The sequence below is a fragment of the Triticum aestivum genome, chromosome 3A (assembly GCF_018294505.1).
Source record: "Triticum aestivum cultivar Chinese Spring chromosome 3A, IWGSC CS RefSeq v2.1, whole genome shotgun sequence".
Taxonomy (NCBI): Eukaryota; Viridiplantae; Streptophyta; class Magnoliopsida; order Poales; family Poaceae; genus Triticum; species Triticum aestivum.
In genome coordinates, this window is record NC_057800.1 from 442,066,587 (window position 1) to 442,086,943 (window position 20,357).

The 20,357-nt window shown below is 48.4% G+C and overlaps 3 protein-coding genes across 3 annotated transcripts; 2 read left to right on the forward strand and 1 right to left on the reverse strand.

The window, feature by feature from the left end:
• Nucleotides 1-6,927: 6,927 nt before the first annotated feature.
• On the forward strand, nt 6,928-10,315 carry LOC123058399 (carbonic anhydrase, chloroplastic). Its single transcript, XM_044481130.1, has 8 exons — nt 6,928-7,316; nt 7,429-7,490; nt 7,586-7,634; nt 8,183-8,299; nt 8,421-8,474; nt 9,278-9,363; nt 9,578-9,683; nt 9,876-10,315. Exons 1-8 carry the CDS (start codon nt 7,173-7,175, stop codon nt 10,008-10,010), a joined length of 753 nt encoding a protein of 250 aa, XP_044337065.1. The 5' UTR covers nt 6,928-7,172; the 3' UTR covers nt 10,011-10,315.
• Nucleotides 10,316-11,153: 838 nt separating this feature from the next.
• LOC123061570 (probable glycosyltransferase At5g03795) lies at nt 11,154-13,069 on the forward strand. The gene is made up of 4 exons (XM_044484729.1): nt 11,154-11,526; nt 11,605-11,741; nt 11,937-12,285; nt 12,358-13,069. Exons 1-4 carry the CDS (start codon nt 11,191-11,193, stop codon nt 13,042-13,044), a joined length of 1,509 nt encoding a protein of 502 aa, XP_044340664.1. The 5' UTR covers nt 11,154-11,190; the 3' UTR covers nt 13,045-13,069.
• Nucleotides 13,070-13,292: 223 nt separating this feature from the next.
• LOC123061571 (CASP-like protein 4U1) lies at nt 13,293-15,265 on the reverse strand. The gene is made up of 3 exons (XM_044484730.1): nt 14,374-15,265; nt 13,762-13,897; nt 13,293-13,681 (listed from the first exon to the last, which is right to left on the reverse strand). The coding sequence occupies exons 1-3, from the start codon at nt 15,180-15,182 to the stop codon at nt 13,493-13,495; spliced, it is 1,134 nt and encodes a 377-aa protein (XP_044340665.1). The 5' UTR covers nt 15,183-15,265; the 3' UTR covers nt 13,293-13,492.
• Nucleotides 15,266-20,357: the final 5,092 nt, after the last annotated feature.

Below are 20,357 nucleotides of genomic sequence, written 5' to 3' on the forward strand. Positions count from 1 at the left end.
ACAATGCGGAATAGTTTCGCAACTCACGCCACCCGGAACACCACAGCGTAATGGTATGTCCGAACATCGTAATTGTACTTTACTAGATATGGTGCGATCTATGATGCCTCTTACTGATTTACCACTATCGTTTTGGGGTTATGCTTTAGAGACAGTTGCATTCACGTTAAATAGGGCACCATCGAAATCCATTGAGACGATGCCTTATGAACTATGGTTTGGCAAGAAACCAAAGTTGTCGTTTCTTAAAGTTTGGGGCTGCGATGCTTATATGAAAAAGCTTCAACCTGATAAGCTCAAAACCAAGTCGGAGAAATGTGTCTTCATAGGATACCCAAAGGAAACTATTGGGTACACCTTCTATCACAGAACCGAAGGCAAGCCATTTGTTGCTAAGAATGGATCCTTTCTAGAGAAGGAGTTTCTCTCGAAAGAAGTGAGTGGGAGGAAAGTAGAAATTGATGAGATAACTATACCTGCTCCTTTATTGGAAAGTAGTTCATCACAGAAACCGGTTCCTGTGACATATACCTGCTCCTTTATTCGAAAGAAGTGAGGAAGTTAATGATGATGATCATGAAACTTCAGATCAAGTTACTACCGAACCTCGTAGGTCAACCAGAGTAAGATCCGCACCAGAGTGGTACGATAACCCGGTTCTGGAAATGATGAACCTACGAACTATGAAGAAGCGATGGTGAGCCCAGATTCCGCAAAATGGCTTGAGGCCATGAAATCTGAGATGGGATCCATGTATGAGAACATAGTGTGGACTTTGGTTGACTTGCCCGATGATCGGCAAGCCATCGAGAATAAATGGATCTTCAAGAAGAAGACTGACGCTGACAGTAATGTTACTATCTACAAAGCTTGACTTCTTGTGAAAGGTTTTCGACAAGTTCAAGGGGTTGACTACGATGAGACTTTCTCACCCGTAGTGATGCTTAAGCCTGTTCGAATCATGTTAGCAATTGCTGCATTTTATGATTATGAAATTTGGCAAATTGATGTCAAAACTGCATTCCTGAATGGATTTATGGAACAAGAGTTGTATATGATGCAACCAGAAGGTTTTATCGATCCAAAGGGTGCTAACAAAGAGTGCAAGCTCCAGTGATCCATTTATGGACTTGTGCAAGCCTCTCGGAGTTGGAATAAACGTTTTGATAGTGTGATCAAAGCATATGGTTTTATACAGACTTTTGGAGAAGCATGTATTTACAAGAAAGTGAGTGGGAGCTCTGTAGCATTTCTAATATTATATGTGGATGACATATTGTTGATTGGAAATGATATAGAATTTCTGGATAGCATAAAAGGATACTTGAATAAGAGTTTTTCAATGAAAGACCTCGGATAAGCTGCTTATATATTGGGCATCAAGATCTATAGAGATAGATCAAGACGTTTAATTGGCCTTTCACAAAGCACATACCTTGATAAAGTTTTGAAGAAGTTCAAAATGGATCAAGCAAAGAAAGGGTTCTTACCTGTGTTACAAGGTGTGAAGTTGAGTAAGACTCAATGCCTGACCACTGCAGAAGATAGAGAGAAGATGAAAAGTGTTCCCTATGCTTCAGCCATAGGCTCTATCATGTATGCAATGCTGTGTACCAGACCTGATGTGTGCCTTGCTATTAGTTTAGCAGGGAGGTACCAAAGTAATCCAAGAGTGGGTCACTGGACAGCGGTCAAGAACATCCTGAAATACCTGAAAAGGACTAAGGATATGTTTCCCGTTTATGGAGGTGACAAAGAGCTCGTCGTAAATGGTTATGTCGATGCAAGCTTTGACACTGATCCGGATGATTCTAAATCGCAAACCGGATACGTATTTATATTGAATGGTGGAGCTGTCAGTTCGAGCAGTTCTAAACAAAGCGTCATGGCGGGATCTACGTGTGAAGCGGAGTATATAGCTGCTTCGGAAGCAGCAAATGAAGGAGTCTGGATGAAGGAGTTCATATCCGATCTAGGTGTCATACCTAGTGCATCGGGTCCAATGAAATTCTTTTGTGACAATACTAGTGCAATTGCCTTGGCAAAGGAACCCAGATTTCACAAGAGAACCAAACACATCAAGAGACGCTTCAATTCCATCCGGGATCAAGTCCAGGCGGGACACATAGAGATTTGCAAGGTACATACGGATATGAATGTTGCAGAGCCGTTGACTAAGCCTCTTCCACGAGCAAAACATGATCAACACCAAGACTCCATGGGTGTTAGAATCATTACTGTGTAATCTAGATTATTGACTCTAGTGCAAGTGGGAGACTGAAGGAAATATGCCCTAGAGGCAATAATAAAGTTATTATTTATTTCCTCATATCATTATAAATGTTTATTATTCATGCTATAATTGTATTAACCGGAAACATAATACATGTGTGAATACATAGACAAACATAGTGTCACTAGTATGCCTCTACTTGACTAGCTCGTTGATCAAAGATGGTTATGTTTCCTAACCATAGACATGAGTTGTCATTTGATAAACGGGATCACATCATTAGGAGAATTATGTGATTGACTTGACTCATTCCGTTAGCTTAGCGCTTGATCGTTTTAGTTTACTGCTATTGCTTTCTTCATGACTTATACATGTTCCTATGACTATGAGATTATGCAACTCCCGAATACCGGAGGAACACTTTGTGTGCTACCAAACGTCACAACGTAACTGGGTGATTATAAAGGTGCTCTACAGGTGTCTCCGATGGTACTTGTTGAGTTGGCATAGATCGAGATTAGGATTTGTCACTCTGATTGTCGGAGAGGTATCTCTGGGCCCTCTCTGTAATGCACATCACTATAAGCCTTGCAAACAAAGCAACTAATGAGTTAGTTGCGGGATGATGCATTATAGAACAAGTAAAGAGACTTGCCGGTAAGGAGATTGAGCTAGGTATTGAGATACCGACGATCGAATCTCGGGCAAGTAACATACCGATGACAAAGGGAACAACGTATGTTGTTATGCGGTTTGACCGATAAAGATCTTCGTAGAATATGTAGGAGCCAATATGAGCATCCAGGTTCCGCTATTGGTTATTGACCGAAGACGTGTCTCGGTCATGTCTACATAGTCCTCGGACCCGTAGGGTCCGCACGCTTAAAGTTCTATGATGATCAGTATTATGAGTTTTTGTGTTTTGATGTACCGAAGGTATTTCAGAGTCCTGTATATGATCACGGACATGACGAGGAGTCTCGAAATGATCGAGACGTAAAGATCGATATTGGACGACTATGTTCGGACACCGGAAGTGTTTCGGGAGGTTTCAGACATATACCAGAGTACCGGGGGGTTACTGGAACCCCGTGGGGAGTATATTGGGCCTAATGGGCCCTAGTGGGAGAAGTGGAGGGGCGGCCAGGGCAGCTGCGCGCCCCCTCCCCCTCTAGTCCGAATTGGACAAGGAGGGGGGCGGCGCCCCCCTTTCCTTCTCTCCTTCTCTCCCTTCCTTCTCCTTTCCTACTCCTACTTGGAAGGGGGGAGTCCTACTCCCGGTGGGAGTAGGACTCCTCATGGGGCGCGCCATAGGAGGCCGGCCCCTTCCCCTCCTCCACTCCTTTATATACGGGGAGGGGGCACCCCTTGGAGACACAACAAGTTGATCATTGATCTTTAGCCGTCTGCGGTGCCCCCCTCCACCATAATCCACCTCAGTAATATCGTAGCGGTGCTTAGGCGAAGCCCTGTTCCGGTAGCAACATCATCACCGTCATCATGCCATCGTGCTGACGAAGCTCTCCCTCGAAGATCTACTGGATCGTGAGTTCACGGGACGTCACCGAGCCGAACGTGTGCAGATCGCGGAGGTGTCGTATCTTCGGTACTAGATCGGCCGATCGTGAAGACGTACGACTACATCAACCGTGTTGTTATAACGCTTCCGCTTACGGTCTACGAGGGTACGTAGACGATACTCTGCCCTCTCATTTCTATGCATCACCATGATCTTGCGTGTGCGTAGGAAATTTTTTAAAATTACTGCGTTCCCCAATAGTATCATCATAGATGTGGTGGGCTCCTACTTCTATGATAAAAAATCATGACAGAAAATGGGCTTTTCGTCCTGGGCAAGCCGGGGACGCACATGCATGATATTTTTTGGGCCGTCCATGATGGGAAAAATCATGGTATAAGCGAGGGCGAGGAAAATTTCGGGGAGTTCCCGGTTACGGTGGGTGGTCGGGGCCGAGCGATGCATGAAGGGTTGCGTGTTTCTCTCGTGTAGGTACGTGTGCGTGTGTGCCATATCACCCTAGGTTATGACTGTTATATGATGAATATCATCCAACGAATTCACCGATCCAATGCCTACGAATTTCTCTTATATTGTTCTTGCTAAGTTACTATTGTTATTGTTACTGTTGCACTTGCTACAAAATCATTGCTATCACTGCTACCGTTACCATTGCACTTGCTAGTACTATCAAAGCTATCATACTACTTTGCTACTGATCACTTTTCCGCAGATAATTAATCTCCAGGTGTGGTTGAATTGATAACTCAACTGCTAATACTTGCAAATATTCTTTGGCTACCCTTATGTCGAATCAATAAATTTGGGTTGAATAATCTAGCCTCGAAAACTATTGTGATCCCCTATACTTGTGGGTTATCAACAGTGACCGTTGTTGGGGGGTCGTTGAACGAGTCAAGACGTGGTGAGTCTAGCCGGTTGGTTTGGGTTGGATGAGCAGTTCTCGATGGGGGTTGGATGAACAAGACCAAGTGGTAGTAGGACGTTGCCGCTGGATGAACGGGACCCCGAGGAGGCCGCCACATCCGAGCCGGTTGAGGGTGGATGAACAAGACCCCGTAGAGGGCTGGTTGAACAGTGATCGTTATTTGATAGCACATAAGGCATTCCTTCGATATCCGGGAGTAGCATGATCTCATGGTCTAAGGAACTGATACTTGACTTGAAGAAAGCTGTAGAAAATAACTAAACGATCTGATGCTAAGCTTGCAACTGGGTCTGTCCATCACATCATTCTCCTAATGATGTGATCCCGTTATCAAATGACAACTCATGTCTATGGTTAGAAAACATTAACCATCTTTGGTCAACGAGCTAGTCTAGTAGAGGCTTACTAGGGACAGTGTAGTTTATGTATTCACACATGTATTTAAGTTTTCAGTCAATACAATTCTAGCATGAATAATAAAAATTTATCATGAACGGAAAATATCATGTTGCCTCTAGGGCATATTTCCAACAGGACCGACCAGGGGGAAAGCCACGAGCGGTGCTAGGGGCGGGCGAGTCGGATATGCTACATTGTTTTTTTACTGGAACCGGCATTTTCTTTTGCTACAACCATGTGGCATTTTTACTGCTACTGGCACCTCGAGGAGAGATGTATTTTTTAGTGAGCTCGATGCGGGGGCACTGTGTCCGGCGAATCATCGCCACTGGAGCGCGACTGTCGTGCATCGGAGCCGCGAGTGTTCCCACCGGAGCTGCAACCACGGGCACAAGTTGTTGCATCCACGGAGGCGAGAAGCGCAGGAGGCGACGCCGGACGTGGGCAGCAACCGGTGGTGAGTGCGGCTTGCAGCAGCACGGGGCGGCGAAGGAAGGAGTTCCAGGTGAGGGGGTGGCGGCCGACGGCCAGGATAACATTCAAGTGACAGGGGCAGCACCCGCGCTGCGTACGAAGAAGAAGAAGATGATGATGGGAAAGTCAACAAGTAGATCGGACGACTGGGGCTTGTTGGATCGGACGGCTGGGACGCGACCGGTCGAACTGTTGAGCCGGCGCGCCGGCGCCCAGCACCTAGAAAACCAGGGCGATGCGTGATCCTTTAGAGTTTCCCAATTGGATCATCAAAAACATTCTCGATGCTTTCTTTTGTAGTACATGATCTTTGTTCTGCTAAATAAATGAAAAGTCAGTGGACACGGGATCTTAAAAAAAAGTTCGGAAATGTTAATGCCCACACGTGTGGGCGTTGTCCAGCTCGCCCACACGCCTGAATTATCGTTCACTGTCTTTTGCACGAATCTTGACACGAAAAGGTGAATTTGGTGTGCCACGTAGGACGGGGCTGGTGTGTGGGCGTTGGAGAGTTTGCCCACACACCCGCACCACGTTGTTTGCCAGCTGAGTTGTGTGGGCAAACTGCTTTTCACCCACACAGCCACCACCTAGGTCATGCGCGTGTGGGCGAACTGCTTTTCACCCACACGACACTCCTACCTTGTGGATGGCAACTGCAGTTATGCGAACGTGGCAACTCGGTACACATATGGCAACTGAACTGCAGTTACGCGAACGTGGCAACTCGGTACACACACATGGCAACTGTGATTCTTTGCTACACGGCAACTGCAGTTGCGCGCACGTGGCAACCAGATAAACACACATGGCAACTGTGATTAACAATACATGGCAACTATGGTTGGACCACACGCGGCAACTAGGTAAACACACATGGCAACTACTGTTTTGACCATATATGGCAAGTAGCTAATCACACACGGCAACTACGGTTTGATTACACGCGGCAACTATCATAAATTAGACATGGCAACTATATTTAACCAAAACAGATAGAGTTGCCATGCTTTTATAACTACAGTTGCCATACCGGATAACTACATCTGCCAATCAGGATGGCAACTAAACCGTCATCCCGCGGAGTACTTAATGTAGCTGCGCTAGGACGTGTGGGCATTTTTGCTTCGTGCCACACACACGGGGTGAAGATAAGTAGTACTTGTTGGACGTGTGGCACGAAATAGCGGCGCCCACACGTGTGGGCAATTCTAATGTCCGCCCACACACAACCCATGTGGGCTGCCTCCTGCGTACACCACACATGGTGTGTGGGCGCATGTCGTATATGCCACACGTGTGGCAGTTAGGGCTACCCAAAAAGTTTGGTCTTGAAATTTATCCGAACCCGTTCAAATCTGATGGAGATTATCCATCAGATTAAAGCAAGAATCGGATAGGCATCTGGTACTAAAAACGAAGAGATAGAATCCATGTCATCCCACGAGCAAGGGTTTTAATTCCATCGTTCGCAAATCTGTCGAACTCTTCCGTTCCCGGTGGGCGGCGAGCTGGCGGCGGATCTCCATCAATTCCTTGGTGTTCTTCAGTCCCCTCCTCTCTTTCTCCTCTAGTAAACCACGCGGAGACGATCCAAGATGGGTGGGTGCTGCTGCTGTTTCCCCTCCAAACCCCCAAGGGAGAACCCAATGCACCCAACCGCAGAGCCGCTCATCCAGCGGAAGCCCAATCACACCCCTCCCTACCATCAAAGGCCCCCGGTGATCACCCATGCTCACAAGGTCGAACTCTCTCTCTTCTTTTGCTCCTTGGATCTGCTTGATGCATCAAGCGTACGACCGTGGTTGCCGGTGACTTCTGATCGTCGTGCGTTGGCTGGTCATATTCTTGCAGGGTATGAACGCTGTCGTGCGCCTGAAGACCGGCTTCGAGCGTTTCAGAACGAATGTGTACAAGTATGTCTTGAAGCCCAAAGAATTGTGTCTTTGTTCAATATGGATTTGTGCTGAATTGACTTTGTTATTCTGTGGTGGCAATTGCCACCTGGCAGCAAGAATCCGAAGCTTTTTGAATCGCTTAAGAAGGATCAGTTCCCCAAGGTATGTGCCATCTGGTTGATACTTGATACATGCATGAATGATAGAAAAACAAACTTTATTGTTCAAAGTGGCCACTGAGTGTTGTCTCCATCGAGCATTCCGTTAGCTCTGCAACTTGTGAAGTTTGTCAGTAAATTTGGAACCTTAACCAAGGATGTATTCGTGAGATATGTTAATATCCCAGCAATTACCTGCCTAGGCTAGCCTTCCAGAATGCGGTAGTGTACATGGAGCTAAACATATTACATAAACCAGGATGATAAGAAACATAGGCTACGAAGGACAATTATTTTAGTTGCTAGAAAACACTGTAGCAATTTCTCATTTTCAAGATTGCTGTTTGGGCCCAGGGTATGGCTGACCTTCATGATTCACTTGCCGGTACCTATGTTTTGGTTGAAGGTTAAATTACATGAAGGGGTGCCTGATGGCAACAACTTACCGTCTCTGGGCAATCGAGCAATTGTTACACTTGCGGCAGCTGATGTGCTTCTGATATACATTTGTGCTTGTTGCTGACAACACTCTTAATTCATTCTTACTTGCAGTACATGGTGTTTGCATGTGCTGACTCGCGTGTGTCTCCAACAATAACCCTCGGGCTGAATCCAGGAGAGGCCTTCACTGTTCGAAATATTGCCGGAATGGTTCCTGCCTATCAAAAGGTAAAAAAAAAAGGTTATTCATTATGTACAATGTTTCATTCTATATTATTGTGGACTATTTAGTAACTCTAGCTTGTCTATTTGAGATGTATACTGAGCTGCACTTGCATATTGATTGCAGACAAGGCACTGCAGCGTCGGGTCAGCCATCGAGTTTGCCGTGGTTATCCTCAAGGTTGCTTCTTCCTTCTGGTTTTTAATATCCTTGATACATGAAAGTGTACTTTTATTCAGGAATACAACTGTCTCATACAATTTTGCGGTTAGTTTATTTATGCCAGTGTGGCAAGGTTGGTTGGTAAATTGATAATTAGATAATTAGTCAATCTGGTAATGACTTCGTCATGCCTTGTGCCTTCCATTTTAAAAAGGAGATAGTTTTTGTTTCATGTAGCATCTCTAATTTTCCCTAGATGTGATCCAATAAAATAAAGAATTTTGCCTCTCTCCATGGGTATATGTATGCTCCTCTTTAAGCGAAATAGGCTCTCTTTTCACGGGCATATATCTTGTCAATTGCAAATGTTGTTTAACATTTGTGTTCTGTTGGGTCCAGTCTAGGAAGGTGAAACCGTGAAAGTGATGTGCTCAGAGATGAGAACTCTCATTAGAGGAAAAAAAATGTTATCTCTCTCGTTAAGGTATAAAAAATGTACGTTCTCTCATAGCAACTCTCGAATCAATGTGTGGCTATAGCCATTCTACCCAGCCATAAGTATCATCAGGACAGTTTATAAATTTAATCATGTGTCAAATGATTCTAATATGGAAAAGTATTGCTTCAGATCATAGTATATCGTTTGGAGTTGGTATGGTCTGTAGAACTCCGTTAGTTATATTGCACTCACTTAAAGTGTCGAAAGGGATACCCTGGATAGTTTGGGCAATCAATAAACTGACATAAACTTGCGCTTACTACCAATTATGGAAATTGGTATATTCTCCATCAAAAGGACTTGATGGACATCCATTTGGCAGGTTGAGTGCATTGTTGTGATTGGTCACAGCCGCTGTGGTGGAATTAGGGAACTACTCTCACTGAAGGATGAAGGGCCTAACACGTAGTAAGTAAATGTTTGCATACTTATTATGTACTGAAAAAAGTCATATATACACAAGGGGTCCAAATAAGGAATTACTGGATGGGCAAGGATGGACCCTATCCTATCCTATCCTACCCAAACAAGTCTTAAGAGGAGTGAACTAAAACATGGCTTCAGTATTAGTTTGTCCTCTCAGTAAGTTTTATTTGAGCTCACTGTTTGTTTCGTTACTTAGCCACTTCATTGAGGACTGGGTGAAGATCGGTATGGAGGCCAAGAAGAAGGTGCAGAGAGAAAACAGGTTGTTGCCTTTCGATGACCAATGCACCGTGCTGGAAAAGGTACGATTGCTTAAAACATCTTCATTTCCTCTTGAGCAGAATAGTGGGCCAATTGTGCACCACTGATTTCCCTCTACTTACGAGCTATCCTTGGGGCACCTTTCATCTTTAGTAGTACTAGTAGTTAACTAACGTTCCATAGTACTAGTTAGATAAGCGCTCATCTGGCATTTCTGAATGGTGTGTATGCAGGAGGCCGTCAATGTGTCGCTTGGAAATTTGAAGACGTATCCGTTCGTCAAGGATAGATTGAGCAAGGGCACACTGAATGTGATTGGTGCCCGCTATGACTTCGTCCGCGGAAGCTTTGAAACGTGGAATGCCTGAAGTCAAGTAGTGCAGAAATGGTTAGCTAGCCAGTCGCAAATATTTGGTCGAAAAAGGCTTAGCTGCATGCATGGCTGTTGCTGTGGTTGCATTCCGTGTGAGTCCTTTGGGTACCGCCTAGATAGATTTTAGTACAGTACAGAAGGAAGGTAAGGCTAGTATTGGATTTGGAGGATGGCGCCTAAGGAGATAATGACCCATGTGTTTTCTAGTGCCTGTCCCTACAATCTTAATGTGAGATATGGCGTGTGTGTGTGTGTGTTTTGATGGTTTATATAATCAGGCTACCATTCTCTTTTTCCTCTCTCGATAAACTGCTTTAACATCCAGTGTCAGTTTATACGCTGATGACGCCATAATTGTTTGGTGGGGCGTCTGGTCTGCAAATGAGCTCAGACAAATCATCTGTTGCACCCATCCGCTGTCAGAACATCAATTTACAAGCGGTTCTTAAGGAGGTTTTTTTAAGGAGTCTGCGGGCAAATTAGTAGGCTTCCCCCTTACCTACTTGGGTCGCCTGAAGAAAGTCCACCTCCAGTTCGTGTTTGATCGCATCAGAGCGAAGCTTGCTGGCTGGAAGGGCAGACTGATGAACCACGCAGGGCGTAGAGCAGTGGTGCGTTCTGTCCTCTGCACGATGCCCAATTTCGCTCTCGCAGCAATTCAGGCGCCGGCGGGGTTCTACAGGGACGTGGACAAAGTTTGCAGGCGATTCCTTTGGGCACAGGAGGGCCACAGTTGACAGGTGGGAAGTGCAAGGTTACGCTGCCAATGGCTGTCCTCGTCAGCGCCAGCAGGCCATGGTTTGGTTATGAACTTCCATGCGATCAGAAGGACAGATAGAGACCTATTTGCCGCTGCTACCACCGTGCACATCGGAAACGGCGTTTCTGGGAGTCCAGCTGGATTTGGTTCTTTTGGGTTTTGGTTCTTTTGCCGCCCCTCTCCCCCCTCGGGGAGCACATGTAAATTTTGCTAGAGTACTCCCTTCAAGGATAGGATCTATAAAAATAAAAGGTTTACGGTAATTAACTCCATGCGCGCGCGCGTTTGTAATTGGCATGCAGATTTTGCGGCTAAATTCGAGGTGTCTCGCCCCTATAAATTTGTTTCTCTGCCTCCCATTTCCTGCAGGGGCCCATCCCTGACTTCCCTCCATGCCCTCCGTTACATTCCCCTAATGCCGCCATCGCACCTCGCCGCCACCGCGGCACAATCGCCGGCCTCATCGCGAGGTCGGCGTCCCCGCCATGGCGGCGCGATGATATCCGCCTCCTGCTGTCGCGCCGCGGCCCTCGCCTCCCTCCTCGCCGCCGCCGCGGCCACCGCGTTCCTCACCTTCTCGCTGCCATTGTCCCCCAGCGTGTCCACCACCAAGCACACGGCAGAATTATTGTCCGCCGCGAGCTCCACGCCGCCGCCACCACATCCAACATTAGCTACGGCGTCACCTCCACCGCCGTCCCCGCCGCCTGCAGAACCAGCTACGTCCGCGGCGAGGCCCCGAAAACGAGAGGTATGTACGTGCCCGCATGCAGGTTGGAGATTCAAAGTAACGGTGTTGTCTATTTTCGTTCTGTGTCGTGGTGATCAGCCGTCGTATTGGAGGATGGCGCCAGAGGAGGCGCTGAGGTACGCCAAGAAGGAGATAATGGCCGCCGAGCCGGTCGTCCCCGACGACCCCGACGACCTGTACGCGCCTCTCTTCAAGAACGTCTCCCAGTTCAAGAGGTACGTAGTAGCAGATACATGCTCAGCATTAATAATCTCTACGTTTCCTTAGTATGTACTCCCTCTGTAAACTAATATAAGAGCGTTTAGATCACTATCTAAACGCTCTTATATTAGTTTACAGAGGGAGTATAATTCAGTGAGTGACTAAACGCATCATCAATTTAATTGTAGCGAAATGTGATCATCATCCAGGAGCTACCAACTGATGGAACGGATACTCAAAGTTTACATTTACCAGGACGGTCGGCGGCCCATCTTCCACACCCCTCCCCTCAGCGGCATCTACGCGTCCGAGGGCTGGTTCATGAAGCTCCTCGAGGAGAGCAGGCCGTTCGTCGTCGCCGACGCCACCAAGGCGCACCTCTTCTACCTGCCCTACAGCTCGCAGAATCTCAGGCTCTCGCTCTACGTGCCGGACTCGCATAACCTGCGCCCCCTGGCCGTCTACCTCAGAGATTTCGTCAAGGGCCTCGCCGCCAAGTACCCCTTCTGGAACCGCACCAGAGGCGCCGACCATTTCCTCGTCGCCTGCCACGATTGGGTAATCACATGATTCTAACATTTTCGTATCGCAGTACGATTTTACTGGAGTAATTCTGAATTTGCTTGGCAGGGACCATACACGACCACGGCGCACCGCGACCTGTCCAGGAACAGCATCAAGGCGCTGTGCAACGCTGACAGCTCGGAGGGGATCTTCACGCCCGGGAAGGACGTGTCTCTCCCGGAGACGACCATCAGGACGCCCAAGCGGCCGCTCCGGTACCTCGGTGGGCACCCCATCTCCCGGCGGCACATCCTCGCCTTCTTCGCCGGCAACGTGCACGGCAGGGTCAGGCCGGTCCTCCTCCAGCACTGGGGCAAGGGGCAGGACGAGGACATGAGGGTGTACGCTCTCCTCCCCGGCAGGGTGTCCAGGACGATGAACTACATCGAGCACATGAAGAATAGCAGGTTCTGCCTTTGCCCCATGGGGTACGAGGTGAACAGCCCCAGGATCGTGGAGGCCCTGTACTACGAGTGCGTGCCGGTGATCATCGCCGACAACTTCGTCCTCCCCTTCAGCGACGTGTTCGACTGGAGCGCCTTCTCAGTGGTGGTGGCGGAGAAGGACATACCGGACCTCAAGAGGATACTGCAGGGGATCTCGCTCCGGAAGTACGTGGCCATGCACGACTGCGTCAAGCGGCTCCAAAGGCACTTCTTGTGGCACGCCAGGCCCCTCAGGTATGATCTCTTCCACATGATCCTGCACTCCATTTGGCTCAGCAGAGTGAACCATGTTCAACTTGACAACTGAAAAAAGATCATGTCCATGTATTTGTATGGCACTGAGATTTTACATGTAAGATGGCGGTTTTGAATGAAAAAGAAAAATGTGTACATTCAAGTTGTAAGCCTCTGTCACCATTGAGTGCACGGTGACTACTGACAAGTACTCCCTCTGTAAACTAATATAAGATCGTTTAGATCACTAAAAGCTCTTATATTAGTTTACAGAGGGAGTACTCGGGTAGTACAAGTGGAGTAGCACAATGACTAATCTACTTGACAGTGAAAAGCTTAATTAGAGCACTATATGAACCTCTTTACAAGGGATTTCTGACGAGTCAGAGGTCAGGACCGAGAACAACGTACGGTATAAGTCGATCGTATGATTTCTCGCAATATAAAATGCAAAATTTACATGAAGAACGTCGGCAGTTACTCATCCCCAGAGGGAAAGGGATGAACCGTATCTATCATAATTAGACCATGCTGAAGAGATTAGCCGTGGAGATGAGCGAGCTTGCGGCGAGCGCTATGAAGGCAAGGAAGGACAGCCACACGGAGCTGGTGATCTTCCTGTTGAAGGCGTCCTGGCTGAACCTCGACACCCACAGATCGTTGCGCGACGCGGCAGCCGAGGACGCCGACATGAGGAGATACGCCAGGACCTGCAGCAGAGCCAGGAAGACGATGATGAGGCAAGAAATGGAAGAGCAGCTCGATTGTTGGGCGTGAACGTTTCGCTTGCCTGATCAAGGAACAGGCTGACGTAGTAGCTTGACATGCTCCTGTAAATAAACCTCGCCGCGACCAGACGGCGGATCTCACCAAGCGATTGCGCGATTGAGTAGGCGCAGACGATCACGTTCATCGCCAGGGCGTACCTGACATGACATGCCATTGGGAAGAACAGAGGTTATTTCCCCCCCAAGAAGATGAAAGAAGCCAAGAACTCTGCTTGCAAAAGCCAGGATAATGAATTCAGGTTCAGGGACTGCGGTGGTGCTGGAGCGGTTGCTGAGCAATTGCCCAGCTTCGCTTATTTGGGTGTTGTTCTGAACCTATACCAGGGATGCCAAGAGTAATTGGCACGTTCTGTTTTTTTTTTCATCAACAAATAAAATCCAAGGTGAATTCTGAATTCGAATCAAGGAATGCAGACTGTTTTATCGTGTTGATGTATCGAACTAATTAACCAGAAATTGAAGGGGCCAGATAGTTACTCCAAGGTAACTGCTTCGTTAATTAAAAGGAAGATAAAAAAACTCATTCTAACCGTCAAAACCCGGCCGGACATATCCGAACTAAGTGCAGGGAGGGGGGAAAGAATCATGTACTGTAAGCAGGTGAAATGACTGACCTGTACTGATCGTAGCGATCGAAGTGATCGCCGTCCCAGCCGGACGTCCGGGCGCTGGCCATCACCGCGAAGGACGCCAGGCTGAGCACTGCCGTGGCCAGCCGCAGCGCCACCGACAGTGGCCTCCTCTCCCCGACAGCGGCCACCGCCGCCACGTCGCGAGGCACCGTGTTGGGCGCGCCTCCGTTCTCTGCTGCCGCCATCGTAGTGGCGCGATGGCGGTCGATTCGGGCCTTGCCCAGTTGCAGCGGCGACGTGACGGCTTCCTCGACAGGGTCGAACTGCACCGCGATCCCCGTGGCCGGCGGCTTCCATGCCTCCGTGCGCTTCGGCGTGCTCTGGGCGCTCTTGCTGTTGGTTGTGATTGTGGGAGCCAGGGTTAGAGGCGATGGCGACGTCAGCGACGAAGAGGGCGACGGCGAGGGAGACTTGGCGACGGACCCTTCCGACGGCGTCCGGACGAGGCCGGGCGCGAGGCGGAGCTGCGGGCGGCGGCCCGGCACCGGCGCATGCCCGGCGGCGGCACCGTCATCGCCGTTGCCGGTGGGGGAGTTGGGCGGCAGCAGGCGGTGCGGCGAGGGGAGGCGCACGGGCGAGAGGGCCGGGCTTTTGCTGGCCGCTCTCTCGTTGCCGTTGGTTTCTTGCGACCACGGTGGCGTTTCTTCGCGCGCCTCGTCCAGCGAGGGCGTCGGCGTGTGGTAATCCTCGCCGGGCGTGGAAGGCGACGAATCCGGGCGAGGCGGCGTGTCCGGCAGCGGAACGGGCGGCGGAGGCCTCAGTGGCGGCGGGGCACGGGGGGTCTCAGCCATGTGTGACCGGTGCGCGCGGGCCGTGGCAAAAGGAGGCGGGTCGATGGAAGGATGGTCTCCCGTGTTAAGTATCGGATCGGAGGTTACGTGTTGCCCTCTCGATCGGTTTAGTATATTTGATTTGCTTCCTTCCCTCCTCCTTCTCCCACCTCTTTCCTTCCTTTTGTTTTCTGTTTTCTTTTTCCGACCAGTCCGTTGCCTTTTGCTATTTTGCTGGACCGGTTCCCCCTCTTTCTCCTGAAATTTCGTTCCATTCAGTATCTAATTAGCCTCAGGTGGGCTTTCAAAAAAAAAAACTCAGGTGGAATTTAATTGTTTTGTAGTGAGTAGCAGTGGTTTCATGGTCTAGAGCATCTCCAATAGGCGCCCCATACCTGCTCCGCGTGCTAAAAATCATTTTTTTTCGTGCGCCGGAGACGCTCCAACAGATGCTGTAAATCTTTTTAATTTTTTCATGAATACGTAAAGCTTACGTATCATTCCATTGATAGAAGAAGTAAAGAGTGAGTATAAGGGGGTAGAATGCATGACACAAGGCGTGAACATGATAACCAAAGCAGAGGAACATGGGATTCTCAGCCCAAAGAGAAAAAACCACGGCTAAACTACTATCATAATAAGGCGTGAACATGGTGGTATTTAATTGTTTTGTAGTGAGTAGCAGTGGTTTCATGGTTAAGAACATCTCCAACAGGCATCTAAAACCTGCTCCGCGCGCTAGAACAGATCTTTTTGTGCGCCGGAGACACTCCGGCAGATGCTGCAAAATAGTTTGCACGCAAAAGAATTTAAGGCGCACGCTTAAAAGCGCTATCACCGTTGCAAATGTTGAACGCCTGAACCGCGTGTGCTTCATAATTTGCACTGCGTGTATTTTTGGGTGTGTGTTTTTGGGCATGTGGAAAATCAATGTTGGCGGCGCGCTATAAATGCTATAGTGGCACTGTAAAATTATTTTAGCGCTTGATATTTATTTTGTTGGAGATGCTCTTATACTCTACCAACAATTGCAACGCGTTTGGGAAGGGGAATGCGAGTGTAGAGCAGGATCACTGACTCCCCCACCCCCCTACCGACTTGTTGGGAGGGGGCGATTAGGGTATGTACAATGGTTGATATGATAGTCTTATCTTAAGTCTTGCATGTAAATTAGAGATGACAAAAAAACATGTCTACAATGGGTCATTTCTTAGCCTTATCTTCAATAATTCGTTGTTCCTAAAAACATGGTGAAACAAATTGTGCTAAGAGGTCATCTCTTGTCTTCTCTTAAATAAGAGAAGACAAGTCTTATCTTACGATTTCTCTCTCCTCCACCTCATCATTTATCATACGTGGCACTCTTAAGATAGAACCATTGTACATGCCTTATGGTTTCCCTTCGACCACCACCTTCTTCGAGCGCCCACCTCATCGCCTTCATTGGCAGCCACCGGCTGGCTCGCGGCGGAGGCGGGGCCTCCCCCGCTCCTTCTCTCCCTTCCCTACTCTCGCCCCTCCCGATGGTTCCTCCCCAATCGTGATCTCATCATCAGCAGCTGCATCTCGAAGCTCCTTCGTCATGGCCGACGGCCGTTCTGGTCGGGTCTTGGTGGCGCCGCTCCTCCCGTAGTGGCGGGCGTCGGGCGTTGGTACCTGCCTAGCCACGGGCTCTAGAGGATGTCGTTGTTCCAATGGATCTAACAGGGTGTCAATCCATGGACCGGGCCGACCGTCGCCAGGCCGCCTCGTGTGCGGACCTTCGCCATTGCGCACGGATCTGGTTTTGCGGTGCTCAAGTGTGATTTGATTTGGTTGGTCGCTGGCGGGAGGTTGGAGTGCGGGATGTGGTGGAGCGCTGGTCCGGCAGCAGGGCTGCCCGGCTGCGCATCGGTAACCCGTCTCTTGGTGGGAGGCGGGCAAGGTTTGGCCTTTCAGGCTTGCGGCAGCGGCTTCGGTTGATGGGCATGGTGGTGCCCTCGCGACGGGGGCCGTCATCCGGGTGCTGGTGGGTGGTCATGCGGGTGGCCGTGCCCTCACAGTTGTCAGAATCTTGATTCTGAATCGGATTATAGCTCCGATGGTAGGATCACAAATCATAGAATCTTAACTATCAGAATCGTAAAAATGTAGATTCTACTAACCAATATAATAGAATCAGAGTGTTTAGTTTGAATCGTAAAGTCACAGAATCGTACAATAGAATCACGATTCTGACAACCTTTGACCTTACATCCCAACTACGCCGGTCTCCTCGGTTGTCTTGGACCGGGTGAGTGTCGGTCTTCTTGGTGGTCATGGACCGGTTGGGGGTCACGCCTCCGTGAGCAAAGGTCTGTGAGGATGTGCGGTGGCGGCACCTAAGCCTTGGAGAACACCGCTGAGCACCGTGCCCGGGGCTGCTCCACCTCAGTGAGGTGTTGCGAGCCCCTGACAAGGAGGATAATGTGTTACGCACCCAGTGTCGTCGAGATAATACTTGAGGCGGGTGCACGTCTTTGGAGGGGGTGACACCCGCTCTACCTTCATAGCAAATCCTTCCCGACGAGAGGCAAGGCTATCCGCCATTTGGCATCGGGACGTTGAGGCCTGGTGCCCGATGTGGCAATCGATCTGGATACCGCGATATATTGACAGGTGATATGTCTCCAACATATCTACTTTTTCTAACGCTTTTCCTCTTATTTTAGACTTTAATTTGCATGATTTGAATGAAACTAACCCCGGACTGACATTGTTTTCAATAGAACTACCATGGTGTTGTTTTGTGCAGAAATAAAAGTTCTCGAAATGGAACAAAACTTTACGAGGAATTTTTATATAATAAAAGAGAATTTCTGGAGCCAAGACCTGCCGAAGGGGGGCACCTGGATGGGCACAACCCACCAGGGCGCGCCCCCCTCACCAGGCTCGCCTAGGTGGGTTGTCCCTGTTGGGGAACGTAGTAATTTCAAAAAATTTCCTACGCGCACGCAAGAGCATGGTGATGCATAGCAACGAGAGGGGAGAGTGTGATCTACGTATCCTTGTAGACCAACAGCGGAAGCGTTAGCACAACGCGGTTGATGTAGTCGTACGTCTTCACGGCCCGACCGATCAAGCACCGAAACTACGGCACCTCCGAGTTCTAGCACACGTTCAGCTCGATGACGATCCCCGGACTCCGATCCAGCAAAGTGTCGGGGAAGAGTTCCGTCAGCACGACGGCGTGGTGACGATCTTGATGTACTACCGTCGCAGGGCTTCGCCTAAGCACCGCTACAATATTATCGAGGATTATGGTGGAAGGGGGCACCGCACACGGCTAAGAATATGATCATGTCGATCAACTTGTGTCTAGAGGTGCCCCCCTGCCCCCGTATATAAAGGAGCAAGGGAGGAGGAGGCCGGACCAAGGGGAGGGGTGCGGCCACCCTCGAGGCCCTTTTTCTTCTTTCCCGTATGGCCCAATAAGGCCCAATACGTATTCCCGTAACTCTCCGGTACTCCGAAAAATACCCGAATCACTCGGAACCTTTCCGATGTCCGAATATAGTCGTCCAATATATCGATCTTTACGTCTCGACCATTTCGAGACTCCTCGTCATGTCCCCAATCTCATCCGGGACTCTGAACTCCTTCGGTACATCAAAACTCATAAACTCATAATATAACTGTCATTGAAACCTTAAGCGTGCGGACCCTACGGGTTCGAGAACAATGTAGACATGACCGAGACACGTCTCCAGTCAATAACCAATAGCGGAACCTGGATGCTCATATTGGCTCCCACATATTCTACGAAGATCTTTATCGGTCAGACCGCATAACAACACACGTTGTTCCCTTTGTCATCGGTATGTTACTTGCCCGAGATTCGATCGTCGGTATCTTAATACCTAGTTCAATCTCGTTACCGGCAAGTCTCTTTACTCGTTATGTAATACATCATCTCACAACTAACTCATTAGTTGCAATGCTTGCAAGGCTTATGTGATGTGCATTACCGAGAGGGCCCAGAGATACCTCTCCGACAATCGGAGTGACAAATCCTAATCTCGAAATACGCTAACCCAACATGTACCTTTGGAGACACCTGTAGAGCTCCTTTATAATCACCCAGTTACGTTGTGACGTTTGGTAGCACACAAAGTGTTCCTCCGGCAAACGGGAGTTGCATAATCTCATAGTCATAGGAACATGTATAAGTCATGAAGAAAGCAATAGCAACATACTAAACGATCGGGTGCTAAGCTAATGGAATGGGTCATGTCAATCACATCATTCTCCTAATGATGTGATCCCGTTAATCAAATAATAACTCTTTTGTTTATGGTTAGGAAACATAACCATCTTCGATTAACGAGCTAGTCAAGTAGAGGCATACTAGTGACACTCTGTTTGTCTATGTATTCACACATGCATTATATTTCCGGTTAATACAATTCTAGCATGAATAATAAACATTTATCATGATATAAGGAAATAAATAATAACTTTATTATTACCTCTAGGGCATATTTCCTTCAGTCCCCACCTGGTGGCCCCGCAGACCCTGATTCCAACTCCATAAACACCTATTTTTCCAGAAAAAAATCAGGGAGAAAGAATTATCGCGATCCACGAGACGGAGCCGCCGTCACCTCCCGTTCTTCACCGGGAGACCAGATCTGGAGTCCGTTTGGAGCTCCGGAGAGGGGGATCTTCATTCTTCGTCATCACCAACCCTTCTTCATCGCCAATTCCATGATGCTCCCCACCGGGAGTGAGTAATTCCTTCGTAGGCTTGCTGGTCGGTGAGGAGTTGGATGAGATTCATCATGTAATCGAGTTAGTTTTGTTAGGGCTTGATCCCTAGTATCCACTATGTTCTTAGATTGATGTTGTTATGACTTTGCCATGCTTAATGCTTGTCACTTTGGGCCTGGGTGCCATGATTTCATATCTGAACCATTTATGTTATCACCATTATATCCATATTCTAGATCCGATCTTGCAAGTTATAGTCACCTACTATGTGTTATGATCCGGCAACCTCGGAGTGACAATAGCCGGGACCACTCCCGGTGATGTTTGAGGAGTTCATGTATTCATTATGTGTTAATGCTCTGTTCCGGTTCTCTATTAAAAGGAGGCCTTAATATCCCTTAGTTTCCAATATGGACCCCGCTGCCATGGGAGAGTAGGACAAAAGATTTCATGCAAGTTCTTTCCATA